The 12,376-nt window shown below is 41.8% G+C and overlaps 1 protein-coding gene across 2 annotated transcripts in view; it reads right to left on the bottom strand.

Annotated features, from left to right (window-relative positions):
- Positions 1 to 12,376, bottom strand: part of PHACTR3 (phosphatase and actin regulator 3) — a 114,104-nt gene that overhangs the window by 45,189 nt on the left and 56,539 nt on the right. For both annotated transcript variants that reach the window (XM_056354865.1, XM_056354866.1), the window contains exons 2-4: positions 7,535 to 7,696; positions 6,574 to 6,651; positions 2,181 to 2,363 (exon numbers count right to left, since the gene is read on the bottom strand). In XM_056354865.1, coding sequence (XP_056210840.1) covers positions 2,181 to 2,363; positions 6,574 to 6,651; positions 7,535 to 7,696 — 423 coding nt within the window. The remainder of the gene's footprint in view (positions 1 to 2,180; positions 2,364 to 6,573; positions 6,652 to 7,534; positions 7,697 to 12,376) is intronic.

The raw sequence follows: 12,376 nt of genomic DNA, 5'->3' as shown, positions 1-12,376 counted from the left end.
TTTCCTTTTGTTTCCTCTTCTTCCCCTTCCTGACCTTCCTCCTACATCCTTGGGATGAAATATGCCGTATTGAGTATAAAGCAGATATATTCATTTTGTTTCTAGCTCGTCAAATATTCATATGAATTTGTGGAAGGGCACCTTACTGCACTGGGCCTGGATTTGAGCCCAAGGACAAGTGTTATAATTCAACATTATAATAAACTTAGCAATACAGTCTGACAATTTTAAAGAACTATCCCACCCAATTAATTCCTTAAAGTGGACTCACTAGAGACAGGAATGCTAGAATACAGAGATAGGGATAAATCATCACATAAAGACTAGATCAACAATAATTATTTTAAAATCCAGAGGCCACCAATGAAAGAGATAAGATTTCCAACAAATAGGAGTGGAATCTCACAGACCAGGGAGACAGGAAAAGGTAATCCCAGTGTTGTCTTTTGGAACGTAGAAAAATGACACCTCAAAAAGTGGAGGAAAAGAAATACAGGAGAGGAAAGGTTGTGCCAGGGAGACAACAAAAAGAAGAAGGGTTAGAGAAAAATACATAAGAAACGGGGATGATTTTGAAAGCCTCAATACACAATTTTGAACACAGTGTAAGGTAAATTTTAAATCATAGTACTAGGTTTTGCAGAGCCATAAGGTTAACTACATGATACATGATTAGTGTCATCTTTCCAGTATAGCTTGTCCCAGTGATAAGGATTAGAAGTTCAGAGAGAAGTTTCCTTAGCGATATGGAATAAAATGCTTCAGAAAAGAGTGAAAAAAAGACCTGAAAGATTCTAGTCAAGATCTTGATCTGATTATTCTAAGAACAGGGAGATGAATGGGTTTTGCCTCAGTTAATTTTTAGGGTGATAACAAAACCAAACACAGCCATAAAGGACAGAGTTTGAAGAGAAAGGAAAAGAGCATTAAGGGCATGTATTAAGAGAGGTTGCCTATATCCAACTCTCTATTTTGTCTGTATTTTAAGAGACAAAAAAGAAAGGATAACTCTTTAGAAGCCAACAGTGCTTTGGGATATTTCCTGATGGGATAACACATGTAGTTGAAGAAGGTGGTGGGTGATGAAAAGGTGTTATTAAGCTTACAAAAAAAACTTTGTGATGAGCAAACGTGAGGAGAGATACTTTTGGGGAGTTTCTGTTGTCAAAGCAATTAAGAGTGGAGTGGAGCTACAAATGGGCCAGAAGAGCAATATTATGTAAAAGCAAAATAGCAAAAGGGAACAAAATTGTATGAGTCATGGGGATGGAAAGGACAGGAGGAAAAGGAAGTGGGAAAGGATAAAGTAAATAAATGGAAAAGGCTTCAGAGAATGATTTGCACTCTGAGCTGCTGAGGGCAGCATTCTGAAGCAAGTTGAGGGCATAAACAGGCAGCATTGTTCAGCAAACAACAGCAGGTAGGGGTGGGCTTGGTGAAAATGGCAAGGGGCTGGGACCCCAGAGGAAGCAAGGTGCGATGGAGAACAAAAGGCAACCAGGGCAGATGGAGGAGGTGTAAAGATTGACCAGAGGGGAGGAAGATCTGTAATCACTACATGGCAGTCCTCACAAGCTAGGATAAAGCATTATCTCTGCAACTTTGCATTTCTTGGTTGTCAGGAAGTGAATAGAAATCCTCCAGGGTTGTGCCTGGCTGCCCTGGTCCCAAGGAGCTGCTGTCACAGATGAGCTCTGCGGAGCACAGTTGCATGAAAGGAGCTTGGTTTAGCTTATCTGTGCTCCTGGTATTGAACTTCACTTGTATTTGCAGAATGTTGTAGACAGGGTGATGATACAGACAGTGTGGGTTGTGTATTGACATTGTTCTCCCAAGCCAGGACAAACAATCTCAGGCTTGGCACAAAAGTTTAAGAAATGCTTTTAAGAGAAGCTTGTGTCGTCTTCACAGCAGTCACTGCTAATACCAAGGGGCACCATGCCAAGACTGGATCGTCTCATAATCCAGCTAATCCCATTAAGCCAAGCTTTGTGCGGTCCCTCGGTTTGGTAGCAGTCTCAAAAATCAGTTTTTAAGTACTGACTGCTAACCTAGTATGGGATGGGCTGAACAAAGTGCTCTGCCCTTTGCACTGACATGTTTGACCCTTCATAAAGCAGCTTAGCAGAAATATTTTTGTAACACTTTACAGTTTTTTGAAAACATTTTATATCCAATACCTGTATCTTCTTTCAGCTCATCCAAATGCAGCTCCTCACCAAACGAGGTCATGTTTGTTGTGGCTGCTGTTGTACTGTCTTGCTGCACCTCTTCCGAGGCAAGTGCCTGGCACACAGGAGCTGGAGGGTCACTCTGCGTTGCTCTCGTGGCATCATCACCAGTGTTGGCTTTGCCTTCGGTACCTAAAACACCAAACCATTTAATCTTAACTAAACCATGAGCAGTGAAAGCTGAAACTCCCTGCTGTCCTCTGGAGAAGAGTGATCCTCAAAGCTGCTAGTGCTCAGGGGACTGAGATTTGTCTTAGAGCAGCATCCGATCTCTAACAGTGTTAAGCATCTGTAATGCAAAACTTGTGGAAACCAGCCCATCTGGATACTAATATCCACCCAGTTTTCTCAGCAGGGCACCTTTTCCTGTGGGCATGAGCAGCCTAGGCAAATGGCATTGTGCACGCACAGAAAGGCCACTGTCCTCTGGAAGCACCTGCTGTGCAGAAGATGAGCACAAGCATGGGAAATCGGAGGGCTCTGGGAGAAGGCGATCCCTTGCACGAACATAGCTCATGGTGCAGCGCGTTCGCAGGTTAGTCTGATGTGTCTGAGTTGTCAGGCTCCATGTCCACCACGCTGCTCTCCAGCTGCCCCAGCAGTAATGATGGAGCCCTACCGAAGACAAGGCTGCTAATATTCCCTACCAAACTGTAGGTTTTGAGCATAGTTTTAGTTACTCAGCTTTGAAAAGCATGTCCTGTGTGACTGAGCTGATCAGAAATTCAAATCCCTCTTCATGCAGACCTAGAAACTGCTCCCTTTGCTTACTCTGAAAGATTTTTGTGCCAGTGATCCCTGCAGCTGTATGCATTTTGATGACTGAAGCTTTTCTAGTATTCTCCTATTCAGGCAAGAGTCCTCGGAATACAAACTGTCTTTTTACTTCACAACTCTCTCAGAATTTACAAGACCTACATCACTGTTGCAAACCAAAGCAAGCAATTCCTTCCTGCTCTAGCCAGTGCTCCATACCGATGGACATGTCTGCTGTCCACCCCTGACCTCCTAAGTTGTATTTCTCAGCCCTAGACACTCCTTTCTGGAAGCTCCTGACAGGGCTATGTTTTCTTGCAATGATATCATGACAAGTTTCTTGAACGTTGATTTAAAATAGCTAGCATTCACAGATTCACAAACTACTCCTTTGTAATACTATTGGGACAATCTGCAGATAATTTATTGTGCTTTTGGGTAAGGGTATCAGATTTTGGCCCAGAGATGCTGCGGAAGGGATGCAGTATTTTTGTACGCTGAGCTCACTCAGTCTGCCTCATAATCACGTTTGGTGAAAAGTTACTGTTCTTAAAATAGCCCTTGCAGTAGCACAGTTGCTATGATACCGGGAAGGGGAGGGAGAAAAAGTTCATTGCCTACATTTCAGCTCATTGTGAAGGCAGCCTATACATAATCATCAGTGTATTAACAGCTGCCTTCATTATTTGACTGGCAGCCCTTATCTCTCAGTGCTGTAAGTACAGGTACATCTGATAAGTTTTGTGCTCACAATGGGGAGAAATATCAGGGGAAGCTCCCTAAATGTTTTCAAGGTAATTCTGCTTTGCACGTTCCTCACATCCTTCGGAAAGGCAAGCTGCTGACAGCTGTGCCACAATGCAACTGCACTCAGAGACATGAGTTCCTTCAGATCCCAGCCGATGGAAAGTGTAATGACTAATGAAATAATGACAAAGCAGAAGACAACCCTGTTGAAGGATTTCTGTTGAGGAGCACCTGAGACTTAAAACAGTGATGTTCCTGATCAGAAATGATCAGCTTGTACTTTGATCATAGTGGATGTACTGCTTTGATTGGTAGTGGGTCCCAACACTATTTTAGAGATCATCCAGGGCAGGAGAAAGCACAGACCTTAGGTCCAATACTAAGGAAAGCAGCAGTCTTGAGTATTGCAAAGTAATCAGAAGTAGGGCTGTAATTTTATTGGGAAAGAATCCCACTGTATGGCAGACGCTGCACCCTGTGACCTCTTACAGAGTGCAGGTTGGTTTCCATGAGTGAAGCTGTATTTCATGTTCAGGAGCTTTCAAGGGCAGGTTGGCATTTGCCCTCTGTGAGCAGAGCTGGAAAGGAGAGAAGGACAGAAGGGGCCCAGGCTGTGCAACTGCACAGTGTGTCTGGACAGCTGGGGTTTGGGTTGTGTGAGGAGACAGGGTGACATAACCTGTTAGGATGACTCATCACCAAGGCAAGGATGGTACAGTTTCACCCAGGGCTGCTTGCACATTGATGCAGATTCTGCGCTAGCGTTGTGGTTTGCTCTGAGCCAAACAGTCCAGTTCAAAATGCTGCTTGACAGACCTTGTGCTGCAGAACTGAAGTGTGACACAGCTATGTAAATGCATGAAGCAGATCTGGAGGTTTCTTAGACTACAGCATCATCCCAAGTTTGGGCTATTTATGAAAGTAAGCAGGAATCAGGTCCCTGGAAGTGGAGTAGAGCCAGATGAAATAGCGGGATTTTAGGATTTACTGTAGTCTTTTAGCATAGTATTGCTGCTTTGATAATTGCAACTTAATGCATAAATGAGGACTTAGCCTTGAAACTGCTGCCACTTCAGCTCAGTCCAAGTAGGGCACTAATCATTTACTGAGAATTATTTGGGTCAATTTTTTATCCCAGTTAATAAGCTGCTTCTACTAATAATATAATAAAACAACCCTGGAGATTCACAACACTCTGTAAAGAAAAATAACTTGCAGGCAGCTGCAGTGTCCTTCAACTGACTGTTAGCCATTCTTTCCTTTCTGGGTGGCAGGGTGGTAATGAAAATTTGATGTTTATAGGAGCTCTATGTAACTTCATTGCAGACAGGTAAGCAGTTTGCAGCTGCCTTTTTAAAAGTACAACCTGTCATCACTCCTCACTGTACTATATGTATAAACTATTATAATTTTGTTAAAATCATCTTGCAACTTAGCATCATCTGTTTTCCTCCCAGCCAGTTCTTTTTGCGTGAAAGATATTTATTGCTTCATTACTATTATTACCATTTAATGGGTTCTACAGAAGTTTTATATTACTGTTCTTTTGCAAAACTCTAGATGTGCGTGTCTTCAAGTTCATGGATTATGGGAAACTTCCTTACCCCTAGCAGAAATGGGGTGTGTTTTTCTATGCAATAGTGCTAATATGCTAATAGGGCAACTAATTATCTAGAATTATGAGACGCAAAGAGTTCAATGGACAGGAATTAGAAATGAGCTTTCTAAAACCTTCCATTTTAGAATAAGCTGATGGTTTGATCGATTTTTTTTAATTTGAACATAAAGCTCATATTAAAATATATCCAATAAAATAATATGAAAATTGCTTTACTGCAATAAAAAAAAAATCCTGTTTAAAATGCTCTTTTTCTGACTCTTCAGTTGCTCGGTTACACTCCAGCATAGCATCACTGAGTATTGTCCCACAGGCTATTTATAGGCATGGCATTTGTTTTATACAAAGAAACTCAATTATTAGTTTCAAAGAGCATAATTTCTATCTATCAGATTGGTCAAATTCAAAACACCAATCTTTTTTTCATGACAGTACTTTCTGCTGTAAAGTTTTCAAAGTAAAGATGGATTTACTTTTTTTATCTCTCTTTAGGTGGAAATGGCAATTGGGAAGTTGTCTGTAACATTGGGAGCTCACTTGATCTTGCAGAATAGTCACCCAGATCTCTGCCTCCCTTGAGAATCTGTCAGGGCTTTGGAGCAGGGATATACAGAACCACAGTCCTTTGTGCATGTTTCTGACACATCGTTCATTCAATGACTTCTGCTAAACCTGGTTTGCGTTCAGGGAAGCTTTAAAATGACACTACCAAATGCTTCACTTTTCCATGTGAATGAAAAACAGGCAGAATGCTAATATATTTTGTCACAAACTTGATTTACTGGAAAGACAGTTGAAAACATCAGATTAGTATTATTCTATGAAATCTGGATTCATGGGTTGTACATGTTAGCTGAATGCATCTGTATGTTTAAATTTATACCAGCTTTAGCTGACTTTCTTGACAGTAGGATTTAGCTAGCTTTAGAGTAATTGCATGAAACACGCATACCAGTTCAGATTGCACCATGTATAAATCAAACAAAAATGGAGTTGCATTTAGGATGGTAAACCATCAAAAATTAAACTGCATGGATTGATTGCAGCAGGGAGGAATGTGAAGACAGACATGCTTAATTCAGATATTGAATTTTCCACTCTGTTTGGATAGAAGGTTTTCCTGTACATACATTTGAGTTTTAGGTTTCTGCTTTTGCAATTCTGTGTTTCCTGTTGTCCTGAAAAATATTTTGATAAAACAGACGAAGAATTTTTACTCACCTTGTTCCATCATCTCCAGAAGGCCTTTCTTAATGAGTTCATCCCGACCTTGTCGTGCTGTCATCTTCTTCTCCAGCACTGCATGAAGTAGTAGCATAACACAGCACCAGTTAACAACAGAGTATTCATATAATGGAGTGAGAAAGATGCAATGTGGAAAATTCCCTCTAGTCTCAGCCACTGTGTGCTTAGAAAGAACTGCAAGGATGTTGTTTTGGGGAGCATGGACTGGTCAGCCTGTTTGTGCCTTTTCCTTTGTAAAATCACTCACATGTAGAGCTGAGATTTATGATCTAACCTACCGTCTGATCACACTGAGCGCAAGTAAGAGGGATATTGGAGCTTTCATGTTGTTTAATATGGCATGTTGGAGCTGCCTCAGGAAGTGATGTCCTTCCCTGTGACACTCCACAGGATATTGGGGCAAGTGGAGGGAATTGCACTATCCTATCTTAAGAAAAGGCAAGTGAGTTTGTCTTCTTACTGGTCTTCTGGGACATCTTTGGAGACTAGCAAGAGCATGCAGTGCTGTGTGCTGGGCTCCTTCACCGCAGAGACAGCTGCTTGAGGGAAGGCATTTTTCATGCTGTGGCTTCCTCCTGTCACTTTTCATAATGTTACTCTGACATATATAATCTCTACCCCAAATAAAAGGGGTGATGATACTTGGGGCAATAAATGTAGCCTATTTTGGAGAAGAGACAACCCATGAAAAGCAGTCTGTGTTGAGGTTTGTGCTTCACTCATAATTTGACCTTTTCTTCTAAAGGTACTATATTGTATTACATAGGAAGTCAGCCTATATGGGCTCTTTCTAGCCTAAAACATTGTTAATCTGCAACATGCTGAAATCCCTGAATTAGGTTTAAATCAGATCACCATTAACATTTCCTGTGTAAGCAAATTTTGCCCAAGGTAAGCTTTGGCTATGTGCAGCATCACTGTCTTGTTCTCATCCTACCTGCAGATGTCTGCTTTAATTTTTCATTTTTCTTTTTCCGCCACTTCCATGGTTTGAAGATCCTGCCCAGTGTTGCCAGTTTGCTGTTCCTCCTCACTGGCGGAGTTCGAATCCCTGAGACCAAGTAGTCAGAACGCATTGCAGGGGACTGCTCCATCTCATCTGAGAGGGGAAGAAAGGAAATGCAGCTGTTAGACAAAAAGCTTCAGCATAGGCTTAAAAATGGGAGACAAATGGAGTCTCACCAGCAAAGAAGCATTCGGTCTAGTCACAGAGATAAGCAGTGGAAGACATTGAAAGAACGTGTCTGCATTGCTGGAGCTGGCAGCCAGGCGAAGGATGCCAGCCAGAGAGGCATCCAACCTCACTGTGCCAGCCCGGTGCTTCCTACCAGCTCCTCTCTTGACTCTGGTCTTGCACAGTACCTGTCTGGATGCCAAATATTTCAGTATCTGCACTGCTGTCATCCCTCATGGATTAATCAGGGCTATTAGGCCCACAGAGAGGGGGGTGTGCTGAATTTGTACTCCCTGTGCTTTATTGCATCACTTTTCCTACCTTTGTCCATGCCTGGTACTCACCAAGGTAATGGTGTTACTCTCCTTCCCAAGGGCTGCATGTAACTGCATTACAGCCTTCTGAAACATGGAGAGCTGAGAGCTCCCAATAGCTTTAATAGGAGCAGTAGAAATTTAACACATCTGTAAATCAGGCCCATGCGGCCTCCAGTTAAATCACATAAACGTAATGTTCATTTAGGAAAATTTAGACCTTTATGAAAAGCTGAGAGGAAGTGTGAGAAAGCTCAGGTCCCTTCTGAATTCCCAGATTCCAGTTCTGTTCTTAACCCACAGGATATTGCTGCTTTTTAAATGAACTCTTTTCACATACGCTAACACAGAACACACTGACTTGTGTGAGCTACTGCAAATCTTTTATATAAGAATAGTTTGTTTGATATGTGCTATGTAAGTAAAATCTTAGAACTACTGTGCAAATTTATTCCTTGAGGAAGCTAAGGGGAAAATTCTTTCCTTTTTGTCCAGCCAAGCCACAGGAATTCAGAGATAATGCTTCAGCTGGAAAAGCAGTTTAGGTATTTTTAGTATTTTGTCCTGAAAATACACCGTAAGTTTTGCTTATAGGCAAGTCTTGCCCAAAACAATACATACTGGCTATTCACAGTTGTGTGCTAGCGAGTACCATGAAAAAAAGCACAGTTGCAAATGGGGTTATTGATGCCTTTGAGATTTGTATTTGAGCAGCAATACAGTGATTGTTTAAAGAGAAGCTGCCATCAGTCACCAGACATGTTATATGAATAAAAACTGAATACAATTTGTATCTTTTTTTCAACAATCAGTTATGATTTAAATGAGCAATGTGGAGCTATGAACATGTATACATTTCCAAGTAATTTCTCTCTGGAACAACATTTATCATAAATTGCTTTATGACTGCAAGATAAAAACTATACAGCATCTTCTAGGCTTTGTTTTTAGGTTAACAGGGTGAAAATGCTTAAATCACAGCGTGGAGGTGGGGATTTCCAAGTAAACAGGAAACAATTTTTGGAAGATTATTAAACACAGCAGGGGAATGAACACATTCCTCCTCTTCCATTTAATTTTGAAAATACTGGTAATAGAGATGAATCATTCAGTGGAGACAAACCAAAAACCTGGCCATGTGAACTATCAGAACAGAGAAAAGGCTGTAACAATCCCCACCCCCAAGCCCCACGCTGTGCATGCCCAGTGAATTTCTCTTTCTGTGCACTGAATTTGAAGCATCTTTTGTGTCATTCCACAGAGTCTATCTTGGGGTTTAATTTAGAAGAGATTTAAAATGTGCGTAAAAGTATATTTTTTTTCCTTTAAAAGAAAGGTGTCTACCCAAGGTGATACTATGATTTACAGTTTGGAGGTCAGTATTAAGTTGAGGGCAGAAACTAGCAATGAGCCTACCACAGAAGGAAGGCAGTAGCCTACAGACCACAGCTGGAGTGCCAAGATAGTATGCTCCTTTCCTAACTGCATATTGAAAAGTGAGAAGTATCACAGAAATAAGCTTTGAAGAAGTAGAGCTACTCTTGATGACAGAGATGCCAATGAGAATGGAAAATGGCAGAGTAGATTTGCTATTAATTTGCTATTATGATTACTTTAAAGCTGTAACAGAAGCCTTAGAAAATAGCATTTGGCCATTTTTTTGTGACATCCCTTGAGTGGGAATGGAAATGTTCACAACATTAGCTCATCTCAAAAAAGCTGTAGATCAGAGTGTAAATCAGACCCTTGTCCCTGGAAGCTACAGTGGAATAGGACTTCCTTGGCTCAGCTGTCCCTGGTCCTTGCTTGTGAGACTGCACTGCTGCTTAAACACTTCCTACCATTCCAGGAATTTCTCAAGCATGTAAGTGAAGATTAAAATAAGAAGCTGATTTAAAGCAGTACCTTGGCAAGTAACTGATCCTACTGCATTTTATTCAGGATGTAGGTGTCTGCAGAGTGGTTTAGGCATCATCCACATGTTAACACTGGTAGCATGAGATAATTTTAACTTTTCTGCCAGATAGCAGGGGATGTAGACAGAACCAGGAAGTCATTCAAACCCAAATCTGTGTGTCTCTAGCAATGTTTATTATCTCATATATTTCCCTAAGAAAGAGAATGGGGAGATATTGCAAAGGAGCTAAGAACTCCCTAGGTGCCCAGTAGTGATCTTCTGTAGTTTCTACAAGCCCTGTCAACTGAGTTTCTTCCATCCCCTTCTGCCCTCTTGGTTGTGGAAATACAAGCATTTTATGCCTCAGACTTTGGTTACAGATGAAATACAGATAGAAAGCAAATGTCAAAGAAGGAATAGTAGCTAAAACAAATGTTGCAGTGGAGGTTTTCGTGGGCTTTTTAACTTTATTAATGCTTCTCATATGGTACAGGCAGTTCTTAAGCAAATGGTTTTATCACCTGGTACATTCTCACCATATGCAATTCCTACACTGTGCATTTGGAGAGATGGACACAAATAAAAATAGATAGAGACACACTAAGACAGATGTCCTGAAGTCATAAATAACAAGGAAATGGTCTCACTGGCAATAAGAATCACAAGAAAGCCCTTGGAGCTCCACATTTCCAGTCAGTTCATTTTTTCTTGGTTGTGGGTTGGCTGCTTGGGAGATAAGTTGACAGCACAAAAAGCAGTTCCCACGTACAGCAATGAATACTGAAGGAGAAGGCGCGCCTAAATATCAGCCAGTTCCTGCAGCCAACAAGCTGCCAAGACTTGCCAACCCTCCAACCACTCTGTGAAATATTCAGCACATTTTTTTATTCTGCAGTCAATATTTTAATTATGCTAACTGTTCTGTGGAATAATGTGGTTATTTCTCCCCGGGCCTGACAGCCTGGGGCCAGGCCATGCAATTACATAGAGGATGTCTGCAAAATGTAAACAGCCAAAAGCCAAATCAAGACTCACCAAATCAGCAGGGAGAAACGAGCAACAGCTTAACTAGCTGTGTAATGTAGAAGGCTGAGGGATGACTGTTGTACAGGGTCAAGTGAGCACAAGCTTAATCCACAGCGCAGCAACCTAACCCTACACAACACAGGGAGACCAGGCTCTGTGTGGCCATCGCTGCTGAGACAGACCAGTTGGTCCCACAAGTAGACAGTCACCAGCCACGTGGGACAAGAGGATTTTGCTCTGACTGAAGCTTGTTGGCTGTTAATATTGAAATTGCTTTCAAGCCCCTGCTGTACCCTATTGAGGGCAAAGGCTTCTGTGCTGGAGCTCCAGATCTGAAACAAACTTCTCATATATCACACCATTGTCATCTGCTCTGAGTGTGTCAGCGGGGTGGAAGTGAATGTGGCTGTGCCCCTGCCGATGATGCTGGGCCAGTGCTTCTCACAGTGCTAGCTAGGGTAATTCCTAGAGGTCCTAACGGTTGTCAAGAGTGTGAATGGTTTGATGTCTGAGACATCCTAAATCAGATGAGGGGAGAGGTTCTGACCTGATGGGTATTGTTCTGCAGTACTGCTCTGGGCTGTAGAATAAACCAGGCAACAGAGGAGAAGGAAACAAACCATAATATTCATTACATTTGGCTGCAGGGTCTGACCCCTCAGAAAGTCTGAGCATCTGCAGCTTCTGTTTACATCAGCAGCGGTTGTAGTGATCAGTGCTGCTGAAAAATGCCTCTTGATTTCTTCTTTGAAATATCATGATGACATAAATAGAATACTTTTCCTGTTAGTCCCTTCTCTACAGGAATTGTGCATGGATTAAGTTTTCCTGCACATAGAAGCTCTCCCATTTACAGATATCAAGTCTCGACTCTATCCTGTCCAGCCTCCCACAGAAGCAGGGCAGGTTTGCTGGGAATAGTGTGAAGTCTGTGTCCTGGATGTGTGATGAAAAAATGCCCTATGCCTGCACGTAGCCTTTATTTGTACAGCAGATGGCTTTGGTGCCAAGACAAACATGTCTGAGCGATAACAACGTTGTGAAACTGAGCATTGGGTTCAGTCAGTTGGATCTATCTTCTTGGGTTTTTCATGATGAGCCAAATAATCCGTAGTGTGATGCCCCGGTTGCTGATTATAGCAACTGCAGGCTGCACTTCACAGGCTGATGTATGGCAGCTGAGAACATCAGGAATGCAGAGCTGAGTTATACTGACCTTGCCACAGAGAGAGGCTGTATGAGATGTGGGGTGCCCTCTTGTGAATAATCAAATTGCAGCAAGAAGTTTATGGGAAGATGAAGGGTGCTGAATTTTAAAGTGTCAGGAATTTTGGTAACTTAAATTCATGGTAATGGAAGTTGTGCCTT

Source organism: Falco biarmicus, chromosome 10, assembly GCF_023638135.1.
Source record: "Falco biarmicus isolate bFalBia1 chromosome 10, bFalBia1.pri, whole genome shotgun sequence".
NCBI classification, from domain to species: Eukaryota; Metazoa; Chordata; class Aves; order Falconiformes; family Falconidae; genus Falco; species Falco biarmicus.
This window is presented reverse-complemented; position numbering and strand designations above follow the sequence as displayed.